A 20257-nucleotide genomic window follows, 5' to 3' on the forward strand; every position below is an offset into this window, starting at 1 on the left:
ATTTATCAATGAAATCCGTGTGTAAGTGTGTAAGAAGAGATTGATCTGAAACGTCAAAATTTTTACATGAATTTAGTTGATAGCATTTCTAACAGTAATGTAAAGCAACAAGGTTCATTTTTGTCCCTCGTTTATAAATCAATTTCAGCTGTTTTTTTCTACAGTGCATTAACACGAATACAAGGAATTTTGCCATTTCAGACATTGGTCGCAATGGTTCGATAGTGTGAAACTGCTTATTTCGTTCATTAATTAAAATTGATAATTGTTGCCAACCGATAAAAGTTTTCTTTTGTTTACACGGATTTTCTGAACGATTCTTAAAAGTGATTGAAGAACTCACGCAACGCAATTGGCGATTTTTTTGTTATATTTTCATTGTATCACATCCAGTTTCCCTCAAAACTCGTAAAACAGTGTTTACATTGGATATTCGTAAACTTTATACTATACGACATTACTGTCTATCGCTATAAGTTACTGGTTAAAAATGTCTTCACCGGTAAGTTTTATCAGTATCATTCAAATTTGTAAACGGAAAAATTAAACGCCCGTTTTCTTTTTCAATAATTTCTAGCTTTAGTTTGGTTTTAGCCTTTGATTCTTTAAGTTTGTTACATATATGTGTTTGTTTAATTTTTAGACTGAAGAAAGCGTCAGACGAAACAGTGAGAGCGAGGGAGGCGAAGTGGAAACCCCAGAGCATGACCCCCATTACGACCCCATAGTGTCCCTGCCACTGGTGGACCTGCAGACGAACGAGGAGGAGGAGGAGGAGCTGGTAAAGATCCGAGCGCGGCTCTACCGATACGACACGGCGGATCACGAGTGGAAGGTTAGTTCCTTTGTGTCCATAACTGTGATACAAAGTGCTCATTGTATTACCCGTTCTTTAAAAACTATCATTGTTCTAAATTGTATAACTTATAGTTGCGATTCAGTCAGCTCGAGGTTCTTAAACATTTTTAATTGGTTGTCTTAATTTTTAACTGGACTTTTTCTTTTAATATTGTTATTGTTAAAGAAAGGGAGCTACTTTCTCTACATTGTTAATAAATTATAATTGCATATTTAAACGTATGTATGGTAATCTTTCATTACTAGCTTTGTTAAGCCTGGATTATTATATATCAGCAAGCATGATTTTTTTTAGGTTATCATACAATCTCAGATTATGGTTATTTGTAATGTATTTTTTAATACTTTGTAGCAACCAAATAGTAATAGTCAAAATAAAATAGTCTTAGTAGTCAAATAGTTTAGTACCCCATATAATTAAGTATGGTGTACCAAACTATTTGGCCACTTTGACTGCAACAGAGTATTTGACGCTGAGTGTACCTGGCAGCTAGATAATAATGTTGTTTCGATGTACACTATGTTTTAGTAATGGTTCTTTATAAAGATATTGCAAAGGATATTTTCTGAAAGTTTATGTATACATGTAACATTATTACTGATTGCTTGCACATACATTGCGGCCTTAAAGAGATCGGAATACCCTCTTATTCTGTTTTTTTTTGTTTCATAGACTAAAATGACATTTCATGTGGTACTAAGAAATGTCATGTCTTACACATGAAACGTCATTTTAGTCTACGGAATTAAAAAACTGGCCAAGTGCGAGTCAGACTCGCACACGAAGGGTTCCGTACCATTAACTGTAAAAACGGTCACCCATCCAAGTACTGACCCCGCCCGACGTTGCTTAACTTCGGTCAAAAATCATGTTTGTTGTATGGGAGCCCCACTTAAATCTCTATTTTATTCTGTTTTTAGTATTTGTTGTTATAGCGGCAACCGAAATACATCATCTGTGAAAATTTCAGCTGTCTAGCTATCACAGATCACGAGAAACAGCCTGGTGACAGACAGACAGACGGACAGACAGACGGACAGCGGAGTCTTAGTAGTAGGGTCCCGTTTTTACCCTTTGGAACCCTAAAAACAGACCTTAGTAAGTAGTCTGCCATCAGTAGGCTTAAGTCTCAGCAAAAACAAATGGTGTGTGTTAATTATTTTCCACCTCTTCTAATGCTTTAGAAAAAATTATGTAATGTTTTTGATGGGATTTATCTCTTTTTGTAGGCAGTCCTTCTTTTCGGGTACTACTTCTTGTATCAGCTACCACTTTTCTAAAAGCTTTCAACTTTGCCAAATCTTATGATGACTTAAAACACTTTATATCCCTATTTTCCCTTTGGATTGGAAGGTCAGATGGCAGTCAATTTCATAAAATCTAATGCCTGAACCAGTTCTTGGGTAGGTTGCTAAACATGGCCCCCAAGCTCCAAGGAGGCAACTGCTAACATGTCCAAGGAATAACTATGTATGTGTGTACTATCAACTTTAGTATTTATCCCTCGTCTCAAACCTTGCTAGGTAAAGTGGAGGAAGTGTGGTTAGAGTAGTTCTAGCTCAATGGCACCAAATAGGCACAATGGTTGTCGATTTGCGAAAATACCCAGCAAAACTAACTTAACTATCCCTTGTCTCCAGGAGCGCGGCACAGGCGACATCAAGCTTCTCCGGCATAAGGCCAACAACACGGTGCGCGTGGTGATGCGCCGCGATAAGACACTCAAAGTGTGCGCTAACCACTTCATCACTCCCGACATCCGTATGAACGTGCACTGCGGCTCTGATAAGGCCTTCAACTGGTCAGTGTTTGCTGACTTCGCAGATGAGACCATGAAACAAGAGCTGCTGGCTATTAAGTTCGGAAATCCTCAAAGTAAGTGTTTTATTAAACCACGACACGGGAGCCGCCCAATGTGTGTGCTAACCACTTCATCACCCAACAGTTGAATGAAGGAATGGGTTCATGCTATAACTCCGCCCTTAAAAAAAGGCATGGTGATTTTGTCGGCCAATAACATCAGGGCGTCAGTGTTTTGGGATGCAAAAGCAGTAATAGTGGTTGACTATCCTGAGAAGGACGTCATTATAAACTCAGACTATTATTGCAAACTCTTACGCCATTTACGCGAGGATTGAAGGTAAAAAGCCCTGGGGCCTGGACTATTGGAAGGAAGTTCTCTTTCACTAGGATTATGCACGTGTTCAGACGTCACAAAAATCGATGATGGACATTTACAACTCTGTGAGTTTTAAATATTGCACCAACCACCCCATTCACCCGATTTAGCACGATCGGACTTCCACATGTTCCCTACTATTAAAAATAACATATGAGTGGAAAGAAATTTTTCACATGAGCCGAGGTCCAGGCTGAGGTGAAGGGGTGGCCATGTATTTTGAAGGCTTGCAGGGAAACAAAAATGGTGTAATGGCCTTGGAACTCAGATGTAACTAGTGCACTGAGCTTGAAAAAAACTACAGTCATAGAGTAATCATAAAAAATCGTTGAATTTTTTCATATAATAATTTCATATATTTTTTCTATTTTAGTATTTTCTAAATAGTATATACGAAAAAGCAACAGTCACAAGTCACAACACGTAATAGTTCCGTACTCATAGCTTCCTAAACTCGACTAACAACACGCAAGAATCTTATCTAACCAAATACTTTCTAATTACAGATGCTGAATTGTGGAAGGCGAAATTTGCCGAAGCACAAGAAATAGTCCGGACCAAATGCAGCCTCTACACCCAGGATCTGTCGTCTGATGATGAAAGCAGCATCACTCGGAGTGAGGATACTAACACTCCAGAGCCAAAGAGTACCGACAAGGCTGATGAGAAGACCATGGACAAAAATGATAAGGATTCAGAAGGTGTAGTTCTCAAGCTCAAAGAGCTTACAGTGGAAAGTGAAAAATCTGAATAACTTGCTTAGTTTACTCTCTAGTTTGTTAGTGTACTGTAACATGTAATATTTTATTATTAATTACGTCAGAACTGCCCCAGTTTGTAAAATATTGAATAGTGAGTTTCTTAACCTCGCATTTTACACCTCTTTTATTGGAGGGTTAGAAGAAAAAGACGTTTTTTGTCTTGCTCTTTTAAATTATTTGCTGTATGGCCTTAGTTCTATTTTGAGCTAGATTAAGATGCCACAAGGTTATGAAACAAATCAATTGATATATGATTTAGTGTGTGATTTCACGATAACATGCGAAACCGAACTCTCATTAAGGTGTTCCCTATGGTCATGCCTCTAAATCACACAAATAACTGATAAATAATATAAAATTGTTAATGTGCAAGCATAAAAACCCTTTGGGCGCCACGTTGGTATAAAATAGCACGAATTTAAACTTGTTAATGTATGATGTCACTTTTTTAGGACAGTGGTGGTCAAAAGGTATCCTGATGTAGTTTGTGCTCGCTAGTTTGCGTTAAGTGCATTAATCTAGGTTAAGTTACCAGGTTTTTTTAAACAAATGGCCAGCCAAATACACATCTTTGTTTACACATTGCTAGCTCTATTGTCAAACTATAAGCAATGGAGGTGTAGAAATTTAGATTTGACTCCAAAACTATTATTAGACTGACATGAATCATTCAAAACTGTAAAACTATTGTTTGGTCGATGAGACTCCAAGCAAATCTGTGCCATTGGTATATCGTAATATTAAAAGGCAACACCACACAGGCATAGGGCACACATCAGATAACGATTATATTTTAGGCAGTGGCTAATTATGAGGATACACGGCAGCTCAAAACGTGAAATCCGTCTCAGGCGTCCGCAACCAAAACATAACATATATAGGATTGCACAGTGGCGTAGTATGATGGCGTGAACTAATCTAGTTGTGGGCGAAACCACATCTGCGAGGCTTTTCTTTTCAATGTGTATTCCCAAGGTAATAAAAAGGTTGGCTTTGCGGGCCCCCCTAAGTGCGAGGGCCCTATTTGCCCATGCCTAGCTACGCCACTGGGTTTGCAGAAAAGAGGTCAAATCTAAAGATACTGTTTGGAATTGATTTCTAGGGAAACATCTCTCTCTCTCTCATTCTTATTTGCTTTTCTGTTTCTTTCTTATAGGGAAACATCTATGTGAATTTTAATTGTTCTATGTCAGGCGTAGAGTTGTGCCGTTCCCGGTAACATTCCCATTTTGTATGGGGAATGTTACCGGGAACGGCACAACTCTAGTCAGGCGTCATCTCTTTTTCTTCTGTAATAGAATTCACAATTTATAATTCAGTTCAAATGTTTTCCTTAATACTTCCCTAGTTTATTGCATGTTACAGTATCTAATGATTGTTTTAAGTTGTTAAAATAAAACTAACATGTAGGCATGAATGTCGTGATATTTGGATTTGAATTTCAGATTGAATACGAGATAGAATAAGCAGTGTGTAGACCCCGTTACCATGGAGAATAAATCAAAAACATGGGTTAGGAATTCTGATTGCCTATGTCTATGGATGGATTAAGAATAAAAAAATAGTTTAGTATTATTCAACCACGGTAATGGGGCCTATTAATAGACGTTTAGTGTTAATCATGCATTTTCCAGTTTTTTTTAATGATGAAATTTTACTATCCTCGCTAAATGAATTTTGTAGTTTCATACGATTTGGAATACAAATTTGAAATGATGAAGTACGTGATATTATCGTATTTTACCGTACACAGTTGTTGTAATGAATTGCATTTTTAACGTAACATAGATGGATATGTTGATTATTGACGTAATATATAGCAACAGATTCATTTATGCATAAGGGGTCATCCATTAATTATATCACACGTTTAGGGGGAGGGGGGAACTTCACAAACTTAAATTATTTTATTCGCTGTACAGTTAAATAACAAGGATTTTTGGATCGATAATCGTTTTTTTTTTCGTTTAATTTTCTTTCCTAATCAGTTTTGGGTTATAATTATAAAATTACTAATATTTCTTTTGTCAAAAATATTTTGATAAAATAATACTTAATTCGATTTGCCGATTTCGTTGAAAAAATGTGACGTCACACCAGGGGGGGGGGGGGAACCTAGAAATTCGTGTGACGTAATTCATGGATGACCCCTAATTGGATTTGAATGTTTTATTTAACCCTTCCAATGTCGCGCGCCGAAGCTGACTCGAATAATTTAAAATTATTTTCATTATGTAATGAAACTGTTGGGGTTTGTACCTTGTATGATCCATCATCACATGAGGCAGTGACAATCAAAGGATTAAAAGAAATAGGAGTTATGTTATAGTAATCAAAAATGTTTGCTTTTACATTCCGTTTGTATCTTTTCCTCGTGCTCGGTTGAATTTTGTGACAGAACTTCTAAAGCTGTTTTTACGTGTTATTCAATATCGTAAAAATAAATGTAATTCGTGAAGAACGGTTTTTATTTAATCAACAAAGTAAATACAGGTAATTCCGAAAATGGTAAAATGGAATTATGGGTAATTTTCGGTATTAGCCGACATTTCGAGTTACCCGATCTATACACGCTTTTAAATTAGGTGTGCCAAGCCAAGTTGGTGTAAACTTAGCGTGGTCGGAGTCTAAAGTTTACAGATTTGCCAGGGAGAAATAAATTTAGATTTGCTCCGACATCCAGAGTAGGGAATATCTTGATAGTGACATGTCCAATAAAAAGCGCTGTTAGGCTTAGCACCTGGCCTAAATTTCATACCGAATTTCGTGGGTTCGAACCCCGACTCGTATCATCTTGAGGAAACCGACCTAATCCCAATAAGGCCTAGTTTCCCCCTATGGGTTGGCATTGGCAGTCTTTTTTTCTAAATCCTACCTTGTGCGTGAACGGACTACCTATTTGGGACGGTAGAATAAAAATCAGATAAAATATTACACACTAATGTATTTAACACATTTATCACACATTGTGCAAAATTAAAATTATGCATAAGCAAGTACACAAATAAGTACAATGCCGAGCAATAATAGTTCAATTCGGCCTATTGCGAAACTCGACTGACTGGATACTAAACAATGGCCAGGTTTTATGAGCGGCGAACCGTAAAAACGAGGTAAGCATTTCCACGTTACAAAACACGTGTATGTTTTAATCCAATGCTCATATTCTGGTAATCATACAATGTGATACATGAATTAAATATGTGACGTTCCACGAGTAAACGTACCTTATGGCGGTTGGCGCTTGCGTCGCGCACCGCATATACCTTTCCCCGTCAAACGTCACATATGAAGCCGAGTATTTAGCTCTAATGATGAGTCATATAGGAGTTAGGGCTGTTTTAGCTCTTCTCTGAGCAAACAATAACATACTTAAATACTATTCAGGCAAATAAGCGACTCAGGTGTCAAGCTCTATAATCGGCACTTTACGCAGGCTAATGCCGGATGTTGTTGCATTTGATATGTAGAATATATTTTCTATATAAATCTTTTATTTACCATATAAATCCAATAATCAAGCAGTTCTAACGATCCGACAGGTGAAAGTTTCAGATGCCGGATTACCAAGTACCTAACACTAACAAAACAACATAACGAAAGAGTTATATTTTAAAATAAATATCAAACTTCTGAAGTTGATTAAATCTGACACACTGGTGTGATTTTTGTAGAATTTTAAGACCCTAAATTATTAATTAGTGTTTAAGAGGCCCAATCAGTCAAAATGTATAATGCAAGTTTGTGCTATATTAATTTATTCCTATCTTATGCTAGTTGCCACTGGCCCATTTTAAAAAGTCCTCCCATAAGGCTAGCACAACAGTCATATCACAAGTCTTGTGACACTGCATGTCTGTCTTAAGATGATGGTAGTTTTTGACTGATGCTAGCTTGTAAGATCAGCTGTGTTACCCATTGATGGATTTTAGTAGTTTCAAGTTGCCTAGTTGATATAGGATATAAAATTATATAAATATAATTGTGAAATATATTACTTTGAATTTGGAATGTCTCAGTAGTGCAAAAGACACACATAAAATTATTTTAAATGACACCCTGTAGGAATACTAGATTGTTCTTGTTACTCCATATCTTATTTATATAAAGAGGGAATAATTTATAATAGTAGGAATTTAAGTGTAAGTTGAAAATTATTTAAATCACAGCTCTTCTTTTTTTGCTTCGGTCTCATGCAACTGGAAAGTCTGAAGAATGTTGATTCTCTGCCCCATCTCCTTCTTTTTCTCTTCCGAGAGTTTGCCGTTGAGCAGCTTGGTGATTCGTTCGTGTTCAGTCTTGACAAACCCGTCACCTTTCTCAATGATCTTCTCCATGATTGTCTTGTAAATTTTTCCAGAGTTAGCTTGCTGAAAATTATTTCGATTTATTATAAGTTGCTAATATAATAATACATTTCAGTTGATGGTATAAATTATGTAGGATTATCACTTCAGGCATTACTTTTGATTTGTTGGAAATTAAATTTTCGGTCAATTACATAAATTTCAAATAGACATTCCTGCTGCAGGAATTTGCCAAACAAAGGCTTATTCAAAGGTATTTTTAACAATTGTCATATCAGACTGATATGATGTTTAGAAAGTATAGTTGTATGAAATAATCTAGAAATTTCCATTGATGACTGTAACTTACCTTGCTAGGCAATTTTTTGAAGGTATCTTCACCATCTTTGAGAACCTTCTTCCTGTCTTCCTTGTCAGCCTTCATGAACTTAACAGCCAGCTTATCAAGGCTCCGCACGCAGCCCGGCAGGCTTAGGTGCACCCCGGTGTGTTCCCGCACAAAACGACGAAGCTCATCGCTGGTAAACTCTTTATCCGGGTTGAAAGTGATCGGCTCCTTCTTCCCTTTTAAAAACAGCTTTACTACCGGGAAGTTGTCCTTCGTAGCGCCGTACTTCTTCGCCAACGCTTCGTTATCCTTATCTCCGTAATCCTTCACTCCCACTTCGGCGATCAGCAAATCGTCCTCTTCCTTCGCGTCTTTTGCCAGTGCGGTGTAAGCGTCGTGCTTGTCGCCATAGGGGAACGCCACATCAAACTTCACCAGTGTAGCATCAAACTTTTTGAGGATCTTATCAAAGGTATAATCGTTTAATTCCACCGTACCGCTGAGAGAATTAGAGTACGCTGGTGGCAGGACAAGTACGAGGCATAAGGAAAGCAGGTACCACTGCATCGTCAATGTCGATTAGGGATTAGGCTGTAGTTGCAAAAATAATAGTTTGCGACGTGTATAGTATGAATACTGTATGAAGTTGATTCTTCAAACTTCAAATCAAATACGAAAAAGAATAGTATCGGTCAATCAACTTATTAGCATGAATTTATTGACAGGAGAGGTGACAGCCTGACAGCACAGCAGTTTGTTTTATATGCGCTCCTATGATGCGCTCATTTGAAAAAAATAACAACCAATCATAAAGGCAGTGTCATTTGTAATATCTTTTTTCTATTGGTCAAATTGTATGACCAAAAAAGTGTAAATTTTATTTCGTTTCACGCTAATTCTACTCCTATTTTACTTAGGTATCTATACTACTATTTGCCTAAAAATACTTTGCTTAATATTGAACAATTCATCTAAATATAATGACACGACGTATTATTTTATAAAATTTTATATTTAATTAAGGATGTACAATTTTTGATTTATATCGATGTTTACAATGCGTGGAACGGACTATTTAATTGAAATTTCTTTTGACACATGGCCGTGTTTTTTTGGGATTGGTCAACGTGAATGCAGTTCAAGTTCTCATTTACAATAACAAACATTAAAAAAATCCTCCTTTTGAAATCTTGAAGTCGGTTTAAAAAAAGTTCAATATGGTTTCAAATTGACAAGCCAATCAAGCCATTTCAATAATCTCCGATTCAAATAATTTTTTTAAATAAATTATTTAATTATTTTTGAATTTTCCACAACCAATCAAAACATGCAGCCTTCGAGGATTTGTCAAAAGGAAGTAACATGTAAGTAGGTAATACTGCATTATCCAGCAGGTTTTGGGCGATCTGGTGCAATGCAACCCAGCAGTCACGAGATGTACGAAACCAGCTATTATTATAATTTTGAATGGTGGCAAACACCCATTATTCAGCTCGTTTAATGGTAAGTATATTAATATCCTAACTGCGGAAGTAACTTTCTTTTTTACAGTAAAATTACTGAACCGTATTAGATGAAATCTGGCACGTACAAAAGAATGCTTTTCCAACGACAAATGGTGAATCCGGTAGACTAGAGCCTGTTCGGAAAGAGAAGTCGTGGAATGTATTGGGTCCCATACATTCCACGACTCTTCTCTTTCCGAACAGACCCTAGGTATGTAGAGTACAGCAGCTGAAAAAGATACGCTATCGTTTGATTTCGACTCCTGTCCCCACTAGGTAATCGTTTGGCGCATGTCTGGCGCCGTGAATCTGCCATCTAAGTACACCGTACTTCAACAGTCAAGTTTGTTGTCATAATATTTTTACAACACTACAATAATACTTTAAGACCCCGTTGCGTCTGTCTTTTTGGTATAAGTAGGCAAGGAACACCGGGAACACCATTTTTCCGTATACGGGAAAGACTGAAGATCATAGACCTAGCATTAGGCCAGGATTACACTTGTAAGTTTTACTTACGTAAGTAAGGACACAGCTATACTACAGAATGAGGTATGAATATCGTTATCTCATTCTAGCAAATAGCTTTGTCCCTACTTACGTAAGTAAAACTTACAAGTGTAATCCTGGCCTTACATAAATCAGCTATACGCGTGCGCCCGTCAGGGACAAAACATACGCAATGGGACAATATGATTGGTCGAGAAAATTTGTAGCCCACCATAAACCATACTTAATTTACGGTGGGGAATAAAAAAAAAGTGACTGACAAGGACAAACAATAACAGCGCTTTCTTTGCTACTCCTACTGAAAGACATAGACTATCCCTTTCGGTCATTTTCCCCCGCCCCTCATGACCGATCCAGTTATACTAGATTCATGCTTAAGATAAAGTTTATTTATTCAACTTCCACTTAAATTTTATCAAAGTTTATTTTTGTTTAATAAATCAGCCATGGCTTTCTTCCTCGCTTGGCACTGCCCGAAGTACAGCAGATTCAGTTTCTGTACATCGATAGAGCTTAGACCTTGCCAGTGACCCATAGCCCAGCCGTCGTTCTGAAAAATATGCAAAAAATTAGGCTTTATAGACTAAACATTTTGAACAAAATGGGAAGCCCAAGTCAGCGTTTAATAGACCTATTGTGTCATCCATTCTTTGGTTTAGATGTTGCGCACCAGAGCCGAAAATTTAATTTCTTATTCTATCGTCCCGGGGCTAGCACAACCACCTGTCAAGTTTTAAAACGTGTTCAATATATTCGTTTGTTCCAAAAAATACGAAGTGCGATCAGTGTGGTTTACATTGACAGACTCCTCTAAAATACCTACTGCTTATTGGAAACGTTATTAAGGTCCGCTTTAAAGGTACAAGTAAATTTTATAAGTAGGCAAAACCATCGTCAATCTTACTATTAAATTTGTCAAAGCATTCATGCTCATGATCATGAGTCGGTTTAGTCCAAAATAATGTAGGTTAGTATTCTCACCCATATAGGATACATGATGCTGGTGACACCATTAGTGATGTCGAGACAGGGATAGTGCATCACGCTCTGGTAGTCGTAGGCGAAGCCAACGGACGCTGCGGGCGGTAGCTTGGTGTCCATTTCCTTTTCTAAAGCTGCGGAGTTTAAGTTGTGTTAGATCTCAACTGGGAGTTGCTCCAAGTATTGATCGAGTTGACACATAACACAAGACTCATCAATTATCGCCTAGCCGTTTTCGGTCACTGTGTTTTATGGCTGTAAGCGTTGCTGGTGCGCTTTCAAGTGACTGACATAATTGCAAATGTCGGCCACTGGTGGTCTAGCCTTTAGACCATCGCGCTTAGCGTCGAGTTCTGTGACTTCTGTGCGCCGCCTGGCTTCAAATTCAAAATCATGCACCTATGTCTGCACAGTAGGTATGCCTACTGTGGACGGTCATTCATTACATTAGCGTATCCATGGCATAATAAGTAACACCGGAATACTTAATGGAGCTCTTAGAAAAAAATAGAAAATGTTTATTTGGCTTAGCAGTCTTAGCACATTAAAAAACAAAGTTATTAATTACAAGTATCATATGTCACTATATGTGTGTGTAGTATGTATGTGCACTGTATGTGTGCATATTATGTGTATACGACATTGATATTCAGGCCACCAAAAATAAAATGTACTTGCATTTAACGTATTTAAAGAGCCCAAGAAACTCACTCCTAGACACGTTAGCCCAGTTGATAGCGAGGAAGTCGTCTCGGTCATGCGAGTTGTGCTGATGGTCCAGGCCGAGCACGTGCATGAACACGTGCAGCAGGTCGTTGACAGAGTTGAAGCAGTCCACCGTGATCACCAGCTCCTGCGAAAGGTATAGTCAGTTAGCGAGGAGTCGAGGTCGTGCGAGTTTTGTTGTTCCAGGAACTTGAACGAACACGTGCAGCAGGTGGTTGACGGAGTTGAAGCAATCCGCGTTATAATCACCAGCTCCTACGGAAGATAGCGGCATTAGTAGCAGTTATGAATTAATAATGGAAATTGGAATAAGCATTACCTTATTTAGTATACACGGTGGCTAAAAAGTAAGTGCATTCCGGTTGCCAGGGAGGTTTTGGGATTATACTGAGCAACTTTTACTATGGGACAAACCCCGAACACGCGAAGAAAAATTTGGCTATTTCATACATTTTGGCCGGTCTATTTTCTATGGAAGGGTAAATTTTTTTTTCGCGATTTCGTGATTGTTCCCATAGTAAAAGTTGCTCAGTATAATTCCAAATCTCCCTGGCAGCGGGAATGCACTTATTTTTTAGCCACCCTGTATACTACCTTTCTTTACTTTCAGGTTCTATCTGTCTATTGAGCTCGTTTGCCTCGTATCCACCCACTGCTGATAGGCCTCTTCGTTATTATCTACACGACCCTCTGCGGTACTGCGCTAATCTCATCCACTGCATATTAGTCATTAGTCGTTCAGCTGATAGCATCACACCATTCAGAATTCTAGACGATGATCTCCAGAATGCTATTTTCTTTAACCTTCTGGTTAAGAACCTTGATCAAAGTTACATTTCGGTTATTATTATTTTATTATGTTCATACTTAATTTATACTTCCAGACGTCATCCCAACTTCTCCACCATCTCTTGTAATACGCATACCAGATATGATTTGTTAGGACTGGTGCATCTTGTATAGCTGGGTGGTTTTCCGGGATCCGGCCTTTATATTTTAGACACTGATACGGAATCCGCGAATCGCTCCGGCAATGGCGTGTAGTTACTTACCTGTTTTAACATATGGCGTCTGGGCTCTCAATGTTGGCCACCTCATAGTCGCTCACAACTGATGGCTAATTTAAGCAAGACAGCGCTATGTTTATATTGAAGGGGGTCTGCATCTAATGTGAATTTGGCCTTACCTTTTTTGCGCTGGCGCGCCCAGGCTCAGGGCACCGGCAGCCCGGCTCCGGTGAACGGGTCAGCACCAAGAAATCGTCGGCGTGCCGTCGCGCTGGCGATGGGGGCACGGCTCTGCGGAAACGTTTGCTTTCTGAAACATATACACCCTTATTAACTAGTGAGATGTAGATTTCGCGAACCCCATTTGCTGCACCATTGCGCTGCTGCATACCCAGAGGGTAAAAACGGGATCCTATTACTAAGACTGCACTATCCGTCTGTCTGTCACCAGGCTGTATCTCATGAACCGTGATAGCTAGACAGTTGAAATTTTCACAGATGATGTATTTCTGTTGCCGCTGTAACAACAAATACTAAAAAGTTATCCGTTTTTTTTTTAATTTACAAAAAATGATTCGACAAAAAATCCATGTAATTATAGAACCTGCTCACAAAATTACTCGGAAGTCGGTTAAGAAAAGCGACCTGTAGAGGGGAATAGCCGGACATACAAAAACATTTTATGTCCAAGATGAAACGGAGATGCTTCGCTGGCATTTCTCGCTTGCTTAGTTTTAATTTGCTTGTCCTTTTCTAACATGTATCTGACAAAGAGACCAAATAGCTACATTTTAAGTATCACAGGCAATTTAAGTTTTATTTAAAGGCTAAGAGGGTGAGAGAAATATATTAAGTTGATTCCTTGTCCCTTTTACAACAGCAAGATAAGTGAAAGTGTCCCACGACAAAGTGAATATAATAACACCTTTTAGTGGAATAAATAAGTTGCTCTGCATCTGACTAGTCATAAATTATAGTCTCATAAATAACTTTGTTTTTTCTTTCTGTTTCTTACCTGACTTAATTTTTTGTTTAGAATTGTCCTTTTTAGATGTCTTGTCATTAACTGGCTCTACATTATTGGTAATAGCATTTTTTCTTGTCATATTATCCCATAAGCCAACATCATTATTCTGTAAGAGTGTATTATTGTGAGATTGTTTTTGTGAGAGTTTATTGAATTCTACTGAGATAGATGACTCCGATGAATCTGATGAACCTGATGAACCTGATTCCTTTGATTCCGTTGACGATGAGCTCTGATATATTCTGTTTTCTTCTTGAACCAGTACTTTAACTCCTTCGTTCTTCGTTGATATTTGATTGCCGTCATCGGCCTCGATCACATCATTATTTGCTGTGGTCGTATCGGCGTCATCCTCTTTTCCAAAATCTCTGAATTCAATACAAGTTTCCTTTTCGATATGTTTTATGACTTCTTCGATGTTTTGTCTTTCTTCAATAGCTGTAATTTAACAAATATCTAAGGTCTAAAAGGTTTTACAACTCATGATGATTGTTACCCTAGGGTTATGGTTTTGCAAGTAAGTTTTGAACCGGTTACTGATATCCGATTTAGCTGAATAGTAGTTCTGTGAGCTGTAGAACTCGCAAATAAATCGGTTGGGAAATGCGATTCGTAGATGAGATCTGACTAAAGCATTTTGCCTAAGCTGAAAAGGAGATCTTCGCTTAAGTATGGGCTTGTTAGATTCATCTGCACAGTTAGTCGATAACTGACTTCCCAAGTTCCCGTTACAAATACTTGTATCTAAATAAATAATAATAAATAAAATAATAAATAAATATTATAGGACATTCTTACACAGATTGCATGACTAAGTCCCAAGGAGGCTTGTGTTATGGGTATTGGCTACTCGGACAACGATATATATAATATATAAATACTTAAATACATAGAAAACGCCCATGACTCAGGAAGTTCCTGACGGGAATAAATATCTGTGCTCATCACACAAATAAATGCCCTTACCGGGATTCGAACCCAGGACCATCGGCTTCACAGGCAGGGTCACTTGACCCACTAGGCCAGACCGGTCGTCAAAAAAAAAACTGAGGTCGTCTAAAATTTAAGTTTAGACAGCATGGAGGGACGATCTAGACACATTTTGTGAAAAGTGGCGGGAGTGTGTATAGGATAGCCCGAACACTCCGGACCAAATGGCGGAAAAGAGGGGAGGTCTTAGCCCAGCAGTGGGACACTCTTATAGGATAGTAAAAATACCGGCAAAGTGCGAGTCGGACTCGCCCACCGAGGGTTCCGTACAAATTTAATTTAGTTTGATTATTTTTTTACAAATTTATAGTTTTTAGTTTTCTCTGTACTAGGTACTTGTAGTGTAAGTACCCCTACCTTATAAATTTTGATTCCCTTGAGAGTGTCGAAACATACGTCTATTGCGGCATAAACGGCCGTATTTTTTTTACGTTGACTTAGAAGTTTTATTTTTTACAGCTTCAAGGGACTGCAGACCTGAGTATAATTTCTACCTCTATGCGTTCCCGAGATAAAGGGTCATGACAGACAGACAGACAAATGGACGGACGGACAACAAAGTGATCCTATAAGGGTTCCGTTATTTCCTTTTGAGGTACGGAACCCTAAAAAGTAATTAACGTTTTCCACCCGGAGACGATAAAACAATCAAACTTACAGAACTCAATCCGGTCTTTGAGTTTATAGTTAACTATTCCGTACGGCCATAATCTGTCACGGAAATAATCATCAATTTCTGCCTGTGTCGCTTTCTTTGTCTCCTTCTGTTGTCCCGAAGCGATGACTGTAGGGCAGGTGGTTTTTAAGTAGTGCTTGTTTCGGTCTATGCACTCGCCGCCAAAGATCATTGATACCTTTTCTATGTCTATCTCACTTAGTCCCACGCGCTGACCAAAGTCGATTCCAGACTAAAATATATCAAGAAATTAAATGTTAAGTGGAAAAGTTTACTGTCTTGGGTGAGACTTGAACTCACGATCACTGGATCACTAGCCCAGGGCTCTGCTATCTCAGCTACCAAGACCTGACGCAATACAGCAAATATTTCCAACTTCTTAAACGGCTACCGGAGTTCCAAATCATAATGGATATTCACCAGTAACGATGCGCTATCCCATACTAAATTAATTTTGTATCATCCAGAAACGTCTGCGAATAATTAACAGTAACAGTTTTACTGTAAATGTCGCTAGGGTGCCTCCCACATATAAACTGGTTATAGTGGTTATAGTCCCGAAACCACAGGGCGGACACGCTATACATTTAAAATCACTTGCGTTTCTATGTGTGAACGGCACGTCTGTACACGCGGCATGCGTCATTGTGTGAGTAAGTTGCTTACAAACAGTACTGAGCGGTCGTCAAAAGGTCGTCAATCTGCTGTCGCGGGGCGAGGGCTACGAAACGGGGCGGGCGGTGCGTGGCCGTTCTGTATTATAATACTATTACTTATTTTGTGCCGAAACTCAGCTACCTTCTACTAGAAAATCACCACGCAATTTCTTTACCGACCAAGTGGGCCAAAGTTTCCTTTGTAAGTTTAAGTACGTACCTCAGCAACAAGGGTGTACTTCCCATTTTTGGAAAATGCTCTTGGCGGGTAATGGAGAACACTAGCGTAGTCGTAGGAAAGAGAAGATAATATCGCAGGGCGGCGCTTGATCTCGAAGAATTTCTTATAGCCTGGAAATTAAATTGGTCTAACATCTACACATAGCTATTGGTTTGAATAACATTAAGAATACCATTCATACTCGTACATTCATCCAGAATGATCAGCAATAAATTTTCCAGACTAATGGCCAGTTGCATCAACCTCAATTAGCGGACTGACCATTGATCAACATCATTCAGCAGATAACTATGAAACTTTAATGTAATAAAATTTTGCGAACGCTTTAACGATGACAGACGGTTTGCTGCAATCGATCCTAACACTGTATGAAAAGTGGCAATGGAAACAATAAAATTATTATAGGCATTCGGGATCGGTATGCTGAGCCTATATGACCTACAAACTTAATTTGCCAAGAAACTTGTGCAAACTTACCTGGTTTAATGTTGTCCCACATGACGCTGATATATTGATCACGGTCCTCGCGAACGTGCTCGTGAGAGAAACCGAGGATGTGCATGACTTCGTGCATGATCTGACCTTCGGACATACAGTCGTACCCGAATACTACCCACTGAAATATAACAGTTAGTTAAATCCAAAAACTGTTTTGGAATGAGCACATTTCCTAAGAGAATGAAGAGCATAAATCCTTATCAGTTCATAAATCAAGTCATGAATCAATAATGAACGAATGCTATTATTGGGTCGGTCACCCCTGATATAAAGTCATAGACACACATCTGTGCAAAGTCCAAGTAAGCGACTGGCAAAAACTCCAATAAAATCAGGATATGAAAATGAATGGCTGATAACATGACTCAAGCACACATATTACACTAGAAAAAGAAATAATGTTAAGGGATCGATTTTTTTTTTCATGATAGTCAGCTAACGAGTAGACGAGCTGCCTGATGAGAAGCGGTCACCGTCGCCCATAGACTTAAGCAACATCAGAGGAGCCATTTATAAGTTACCGACCCTGGAGAACCCCGAATACCCGCTACCAGAAGAAGAGAGAAGAAGAACCCCATGTCATAGCCCAAAGGAAATACTTCAAAAGGTAATACAATCCACATTCTGGACGTTCTGGGAAGAAACGAGCGAGATGCCCGCTTATCCTTGGTGTGCCATGTATCTAAGAAGAGGGAATAAGCTTTGCTCTTTTGACGACAGGTGATAAAAGCGAGACGGTGGTACTGATTCAAAAAGTTTCATCCATGCCTTGAAAATGCCAGAGTAGGTACTTACCTGAACTCCTGAGATCGTTTTCATCTCGTTGCTATGCACACACTGCCGAGTGCCAGAAGGGTTAGTGATGTACAGCCATTGGACATTTTGTAAAGATGCTTTGTCCGTGGGCCTCTCTCTCAGTCGTTGTAAACGTATGCAGGTACTTTGCTCGAAGTTGTCGAAAGCTTTCGTTATTTTTTCAGCTAGGAACGTATCTGTAGCAATTAATAGACCTTATGTTACTGCAGTAAGTTCTACTAATGATAATTAACTGTATTGACGATGGAACATTATTAGTTACATGTAGAAGAGTTGAATTGCCGTAGATAATAGGTTTACTTTATATAATGCGAATTTAGTCTGCGTTGATTACCGTATGTGTTTGAGTCGATGAAATACGGGATAATGCCGTGTTTCCAATACTTGTGCCATGGTACCGGAACTGTTTTCCCGTCTAGCGTCAGTTTGTTATCTTTATCTCTTTCCTCTATGATATTGACATCCAAAACGGCTGGAGCGAAATCGAACCTTCTTCCGGATTTTACTGCCTAAAAGAAAGTGATTTTTTTAACCCGCCTGATTTTAAGCAGTCACCGCAGGCTATGGACGCTTGTTGTCGACCCTGCAAACTTACCTACGAGGATTTATCATTGAAAGTACCTAATAAAGTAAGTCAGGTATGAGGAGGGGGATTGGTGGTATTTTCGATTCAATTTTCTATCGACTGAAATCTATGTAATCATGTACCGTAAAATGTACCTACTTTTGCTCCCCACTGGGTATTGTGCTCCAACAATTTTTATACATCTACATAGTATAAAACAAAGTCGCTTCCTGCTGTCTGTCTGTCCCTATGTATGCTTAGATCTTTAAAACTACGCAACGGAATTTGAAACGGGTTTTTTAAATAGATAGAGTGATTCAAGAGGAAGGTTTATATATGTATATAATACATCAGCATTACACCCGTAATGACCCGTGCGAAGCCGGGGCGGGTCGCTAGTTATAACTATATCACAACCTCATTTTACAATATACTGATTTAAACTAACACGATTTTCACTCATAATTTAAAACTAACCACTAACTAACTAACTAGTCGGGACTAAACCACTGGTTTGAGCTCCATAATCCCAAAGTCCTCTCAACGGAACGTCTTTAATACAGCAGGAAGGTGCGTGAAGCAATTGAAATCAGAAAACATCGAAATTTCAATCAAAATGAGGGACAGGGGATTTCGTCTTCGTGGAATCCAGTAATTAGCAAATGTAAGGGGGAAAAAACATCCCGCCACATAGGTACCATTGGATGTCGTGAGTGTCGTGTGTAGGCAAAGTGACAACCCTAGCGTAAAAGTTAATAATCAAGATCAAGTGCGGGTAGTTCGCAAAACCCGCGCGGCAAGAAGATGTTGATACAATTCCTCGCCAGTCTGCCTGTGACCACGAACGTAACGTCACGTTCGAAACGTCAGGCCGTAAATAAACGTAAGTTTGTACGCGATTAATTCCCTTATTAGTTTTAAATTAAAAATGTTACAACTTGATAAGCTTAGAATCAATTTATTCTAAGCTTAATAGCATCGTTCGCAGACGTTTCTGCTTGTTAAAAAATAAATTACAACCCGATAGTAGTGATGGTTGGTTAAAATCACCATTACATAACATACCAAAAAATAATTTGATTAGATATAGGTATAAGCCGAATAAATTGCCATATTTGCACAAGCATAATAGTGTTTTCATTTTTCATGCTCTGAAAGAGGGTCATTGTTGTTCTAAAAGGTGTGCAGAAAATGATACGTGTCTGCACTAGAGCATTTTACGTTCGAAGTACGATTTTTTTATTTATTTTTTACGATAAGCAATTGAAATTTGAGTTTAAATGGATTTGTTATACAATTTTCATTCTGATATTTGACTCTATATTCCATAAATAACGATACTTTTGTCGGAATTAATTGAAAGTACCCTCAAGAAATACATTGTAAACTCTATATAGCGATATTCAAGGGACCGGTCATTTTTTGACGCTATAGAGAGTTTTCGTTATATAGAGAGAAATTAATATTAAAGTAAAGCAACTATAGGCAACACATGTCGACGTTATAGGGAGTGAATCGATATATCGAGTGACGCTATATGGAGTTTATAAACTATAAAAATGTATACTTAAAAAAAACACATGCATTTTACTTTCTTCGTATTCGAAATGAAAAGTAGAGTGTAG

At 38.4% G+C, this 20257-nt stretch overlaps 3 protein-coding genes across 3 annotated transcripts in view; 1 reads left to right on the plus strand and 2 right to left on the minus strand.

The window, feature by feature from the left end:
- Positions 1-330: 330 nt before the first annotated feature.
- LOC134749841 (ran-specific GTPase-activating protein-like) lies at positions 331-4090 on the plus strand. Its single transcript, XM_063684840.1, has 4 exons — positions 331-502; positions 644-835; positions 2500-2734; positions 3545-4090. The coding sequence occupies exons 1-4, from the start codon at positions 491-493 to the stop codon at positions 3790-3792; spliced, it is 687 nt and encodes a 228-aa protein (XP_063540910.1). The 5' UTR covers positions 331-490; the 3' UTR covers positions 3793-4090.
- A 2635-nt stretch (positions 4091-6725) lies between these two features.
- LOC134749853 (endoplasmic reticulum resident protein 29) lies at positions 6726-9150 on the minus strand. Its single transcript, XM_063684853.1, has 2 exons — positions 8456-9150; positions 6726-8169 (listed from the first exon to the last, which is right to left on the minus strand). Exons 1-2 carry the CDS (start codon positions 8999-9001, stop codon positions 7963-7965), a joined length of 753 nt encoding a protein of 250 aa, XP_063540923.1. The 5' UTR covers positions 9002-9150; the 3' UTR covers positions 6726-7962.
- Positions 9151-10854: 1704 nt separating this feature from the next.
- Positions 10855-20257, minus strand: part of LOC134750076 (uncharacterized) — an 11182-nt gene continuing 1779 nt past the window's right edge. Inside the window, exons 3-12 of the mRNA XM_063685162.1 lie at positions 18402-18576; positions 18047-18243; positions 17231-17369; positions 16733-16863; positions 15839-16088; positions 14179-14628; positions 13343-13473; positions 12142-12283; positions 11431-11564; positions 10855-10999 (exon numbers count right to left, since the gene is read on the minus strand). Coding sequence (XP_063541232.1) covers positions 10865-10999; positions 11431-11564; positions 12142-12283; positions 13343-13473; positions 14179-14628; positions 15839-16088; positions 16733-16863; positions 17231-17369; positions 18047-18243; positions 18402-18576 — 1884 coding nt within the window. The 3' untranslated portion in view covers positions 10855-10864. The remainder of the gene's footprint in view (positions 11000-11430; positions 11565-12141; positions 12284-13342; positions 13474-14178; positions 14629-15838; positions 16089-16732; positions 16864-17230; positions 17370-18046; positions 18244-18401; positions 18577-20257) is intronic.

This window comes from Cydia strobilella, chromosome 19 (genome assembly GCF_947568885.1).
Source record: "Cydia strobilella chromosome 19, ilCydStro3.1, whole genome shotgun sequence".
Classification (NCBI taxonomy): Eukaryota; Metazoa; Arthropoda; class Insecta; order Lepidoptera; family Tortricidae; genus Cydia; species Cydia strobilella.